This window comes from Electrona antarctica, assembly GCF_951216825.1.
Source record: "Electrona antarctica genome assembly, chromosome: 18".
NCBI lineage: Eukaryota > Metazoa > Chordata > Actinopteri > Myctophiformes > Myctophidae > Electrona > Electrona antarctica.
Genome location: NC_136799.1, coordinates 2,310,103 through 2,315,071, shown reverse-complemented (window position 1 = coordinate 2,315,071; position 4,969 = coordinate 2,310,103). Strand labels below are relative to the sequence as shown.

The following is a 4,969-nucleotide window of genomic DNA, read 5'->3' as shown; positions in this document are numbered from 1 at the left end:
GAGTCCCGCAACACCATGTTTCTGTACATTTATAACGTTTTGTCTATTTGACACACATGTGACAATACAGTAGCACCATGCATAAACAGCAATGTACTTAACTATCATAGCGTTCACGTATGAAACATGGCGTTCACGTGTGAAACATAGCGTGTTATCGGCCCATAACGTGCGCAATGCATAATGCTGGCTCCAGCTGCAATACCAAATTCGGCCACTATGTCTTTTTCTCCCCCAGGGTTTCCTCCCGGTGACTTCTCTATTATATTCATAGTCTAAGGTTAGCGCTCCCTCAAACATGTCATGTTCATTCATCCAAATATGGAGTTCCACATGTCGTCAGCTGTGATGACCATATATGGAGTCATGATGTCAGACTGGGCCCAGGCTCTAATGTGTTTCGGCACCAGCGCCAATAACCATAACCACCCGGACTCGCTCGTCACATGATCCAGCAAACGCGTCTAACCCGGATGGCGCGTCTAACCCGGATTTTAATGAACACTATAGTGCCAACGTCAGACCAGCTTCCTTTCACAGTGTGAAGCACTTAAGTCGAACCAGTGGGTTTGTTGTGTCCACCGGACCTTCCAAACCGGACCAGGACCACCGGACCACCGGACCTTCCAAAGGGCTGTTTGTTTATTAAACAACACTTGCATATTATATTTCTTTCCACGTTATCATCTGAATCTGCACCCGGTACATTCCTGAACTCCCTGGAGTTGAGCGCGAGGCTGAAGTGAGCCGTTAATAATAGTTAATAGTTTCTGTCGTAAGACGCTTTTTTGGCGAGTCTTCGTCCCGCCCCATAACCATTACCCCCCCCACACCCAACAATAAAACTCTGACAAACGGGACAGGATGACACACTGGTTCCACAGGAACCCGCTGAAGGCCACCGCCAAGGTGTCCTTCAACCTCTGCGGAGGCCACGCCTCCTCCGGCCAGGCCGCCAGCAGGCTGTGCAGCGAGCTGAGGACGTCCCGGGCCCGGCTCCTGGAGATGTTCGCCGACGTGGACGGCGTCCCCCCGGACGCCATGAGGAGCGCGGCCGACGCCTACTTCTCCCTCCTGCAGGGCCTCATCGTCGTCGTCGTTGACGACGACCGTTCCGGCGCCACCTCCTCCTCCGCTGCGCCCAACGATGGAACCCCGGCGACGACACCACGCGACGAGATGAGGTTCGCTCAGAAGTTCAAGTGGACGGACACGTTGCTGTGGACGGGCGCGGTCGTGGTTCGGAGGGACGCCGTGTTCGAGTTGGCCTCCATGGCCTTCAACGTGGCGCTGTGGCACACCAAGCACGCCGCGCGCACGGCCGCCAAGGAGGACGTGACGGAGGCCGAGGCCGCCGACGTCCACCGCAGCCTGCGGGTGGCCGCGGGCATCTTCGCGCACCTGGCCGACGTGCAGGCGGCCCGCCTGGCCTCGTCCTCGTCGTCCGCCCCGGCCCGGACGACGCCGTCGGCGGTGGGGGGCGAGGAGAACAACAATAAGGGCCGAGACCTGGAGCCGCGCGTGCTCGACGCCTACGCCACGCAGTGCTGCGCCGAGGCGCAGGAGGTGACCATTGCCCGGGCCGAGGTGCTGGGCCACGAGGCGGCGCTGGTCGCCGCGCTGGCGCTGCACACGGCCGAGCTGTACCGGAGGGCCGACGCTGCGCTGAGCGCGCTGGATGTCAGCGGCGGTGGCGCCTCCTCCACTTCCGCCAATAAGTGGAGGAAGTACCTGCAGCTGAAGCAGAGCTTCTACGCGGCCTACGCCCACTGCTACCACGGGCAGACACTGCTGGCCGCCGACCGCTGCGGCCAGTCCATCCGGTGCCTCCGCACGGCGGAGAAGTGCTACGCCCGCGCCCAGGCCCTGTGCCGCGACTACCGGCATACCCGCGGCCCGACTGGCCGCGACGGCGCCGGCATCACCACCACGGCTTGCAAGCCCTCAGAGCAGCTGTTCTTCCTCAAGCTGGGCCAGCTCATCGAGAGCGCGCTGGCCAAGAGCCAGCGAGAGAACGACTTCATCTACTTCCACAAGGTGCCCACGGAGGAGCCGCGGCTGCAGCTCAAGGCCAGCTACGGCCTCGCGGAGCCCGTCGCCTTCCAGATGCCGCCGCCGAGCGAGCTCTGGGCCACGCCGGAGGTCTACGCCGCCTTCCGCCTCGGCAGGAGGGCCAGGCCCCCGTCGTCCGACGCGAAGGGCAAGGAGGAGGAAGAGGTGAGGCCTGTGAAGGAGCCAGACCTGAAGCCTCAGAAAGACACGGGCTGCGTCGTCTCCTGAATCTCAAAGGAGCATTCAGTGATTTGGGTGATTTTGTAACAAGATGTGCACATGCACGCACTACAGTGGGGGGACGGACACGCAACAGGCCAACAGCACGCACACCAATGCCCGCCCCCGCTCGATCATGATTGGCGGAAGGCCCCTCTCTATCCTGATTGGATGACGGCTGGGCCACCTTTTTTTACCCCAGGGATTAACTGGGGACTGGGAGGAACTCCTTATATGGTCAGCACACTCTATAGTAGGGAGGATTATCACACTCACTGCATATAAAAGCGCTTTGGACAAAAGTGCTTTATAAAAAGCGCTCCTAAATACATTTACATAAATGTGAACTACAATGCACTTCACACTCACCCACGCAAGGCTCCAAGCTGCTCACCGCGGGAGCAGTTAGCGGTTCAGAGTCCGGGAATTGAGCCACGGAACCTTCGGATTCCGAGACTGACGCTTTACGTCCTGAGCCACTGCCGCCCCTGACTCTAGTGGTTCACTGTGGACCAATGAACAAGGATATATTTTCCTCAAATCGTAACCCCTATACCCACAGACCACCCATAACCATATATGGCCGTTCCTCCCTGGTGTCATCGATATGTCGTCTCGGAACCCCCTATACCCACAGACCAGCCATAACCATATATGGCCGTTCCTCGCTGGTGTCATCGATATGTCGTCATGACCGGCTCCAATCAAGTACGCGCTTGGGGCCGACCGAGCTCAGTTGTGTATCGGCTTCCTTGGTCTGTAGACGAATTCAAACTCTGGGAGACGTAACATCGATCGATTCCGATCGGGGTTTATAATAGGTTGCCAAAGGGAAGCTTGTCCACATCGTCCTCGCCACCGCTGTCCTTCACGGCCACACCTTTGTGTAATTGTACACGGGACCACCCCCTCCCCTCCTTCTCCCATCCCCCACAGATAGAGGGAGGATTACCAGGTGTCTCGAGCTCCAAACCTAGCCGGGGAAGGACCCCGTGCAGTCCAGAAGAAGACCGTGAACCGTGGTCCCGTTCTGGTCAAGAAGAACAACGTTGCAGTCCTGTCCAGAAGCTCCTCTGACCCACCAACAACACCCTGGGGCGGTCGTCCAACAAGAAGACGAAGATGATGCCGCCGTCCCACCCGCTCTCCCAGGAGCAGCTGAAGCGCCTGGATGAGCACAAGTACAACAGTGCGGGCAGCAGCCTGCTGGAGCCCGTCATGCAGCACTTCTGGGAGTGGCTGCTGCAGCGCCTTCCGCCCTGGGTGGCGCCCAACCTCATCACGGTGCTGGGCCTGGCGGTGAACGTGCTGACCACGCTGCTGCTGGTGTGGCACTGCCCGACGGCCACGGAGCGGGCGCCCCTCTGGGTGTACCTGACGTGCGCCGCGGGCCTCTTCCTCTACCAGTCGCTGGACGCCATCGACGGCAAGCAGGCGCGCCGCACGGCCTCCTCCACGGCGCTCGGCGAGCTGTTCGACCACGGCTGCGACGCGCTCTCCACCGTGTTCGTGGTGCTGGGCACGTGCGTGTCGGCGCAGCTGGGCACGCACCCGGACGCCATGTTCTTCTGCTGCTTCGCCGCCATGGCCATGTTCTACCTGGCGCACTGGCAGACGTACGTGCTGGGCACGCTGCGCTGCGGCGCCGTCGACGTCACCGAGGTGCAGATGTTCATCATCGGCGTGCACCTGGCGGCCGCCTTCGGCGGCCCGACGCTCTGGCAGAGCGTGCTGCCGCTGCCGTCCCCCGTCGCCGGCCTGCTGCTGCCCGCCGGCCAAGACGCGCTGCCGGCCAAGATGGCGCCACTGCTCTTCACGGTGGCCGGCGCCCTCTTCTCGGCCTCCGGCTACCTGCGGGTGATCTTCGCCGGCGGCGTGGGCAAGAACCGCTCCACCATCGCCGGCAGCAGCGTGCTGGGCCCGCTGTTCCACATCGGCATGGTGCTGGCGCTCGCCACCGCCATCCACAAGAAGTCGCCGGCGCGCCTGTTCGAGCGCCACCCCTGCCTCTACGTGCTGGCGTTCGGCTTCGTGTCGGCCAAGGTCACCAGCAAGCTGATGGTGGCGCACATCACCAAGAGCGAGATGCAGCTGGCCGACTGGGCCTTCCTGGGGCCCGGCCTGCTCGTCCTCAACCAGTACTTCAACAGCGTCCTGGACGAGCACATCCTGCTGTGGGTGGCGCTGCTGCTCTCGGCGCTGGACCTGCTGCGCTACAGCGTGAGCATCTGCAACCAGATCGCCGCTCACCTGGACATCTCCGTCTTCAAGCTGAAACCCAACGCCATCGGCGGCCTCGCCAGTCCCGCCGGAGCGGCATTCGCTCCGTCGTCCAATAGCAGCTCTGAATACGCCACAAGCTCCTCCTCCTCTAAGTTCGGCAACAGGAACCAACGCGGGGACCCCATCCCGGCCACCAGGTTTCGCTCGAGGTCCGGACGGCCGTAGAGCAGCCACGCTGCACGGGCAAGACCTACGCTGTAGAAGTACAACGCTGGAATTTGGCGGAAGTAGTAGGATTTTGGCGGAAGTACACAGCTCAAGGAAATTACGTCGATGCTTTACAAATCTGTTTACATTCTCCGTTGAATGAAACAAGTGTTGTGATTGGTCGAAAAAGAATATCGTATCCGGGGGAAATACATCTGACGGATGTTGCGGCCAGACACTTCCGGCTATCTCTGCCTTAGGTTATGAC

The 4,969-nt window shown here is 60.6% G+C and overlaps 2 protein-coding genes across 2 annotated transcripts; both read left to right on the top strand.

Moving 5' to 3' along the window:
- Nucleotides 1-864: 864 nt before the first annotated feature.
- LOC306942669 (BRO1 domain-containing protein BROX-like) lies at nucleotides 865-2,280 on the top strand (the record flags this gene model as incomplete). The annotated part of the gene is made up of 1 exon (XM_079528676.1): nucleotides 865-2,280. One exon carries the CDS (start codon nucleotides 865-867, stop codon nucleotides 2,278-2,280), a length of 1,416 nt encoding a protein of 471 aa, XP_079384802.1.
- Nucleotides 2,281-3,396: 1,116 nt separating this feature from the next.
- Nucleotides 3,397-4,719, top strand: LOC306942668 (choline/ethanolaminephosphotransferase 1-like; the record flags this gene model as incomplete). Its single annotated transcript, XM_079528675.1, has 1 exon — nucleotides 3,397-4,719. The coding sequence occupies one exon, from the start codon at nucleotides 3,397-3,399 to the stop codon at nucleotides 4,717-4,719; it is 1,323 nt and encodes a 440-aa protein (XP_079384801.1).
- Between the last annotated feature and the right edge of the window lie 250 nt (nucleotides 4,720-4,969).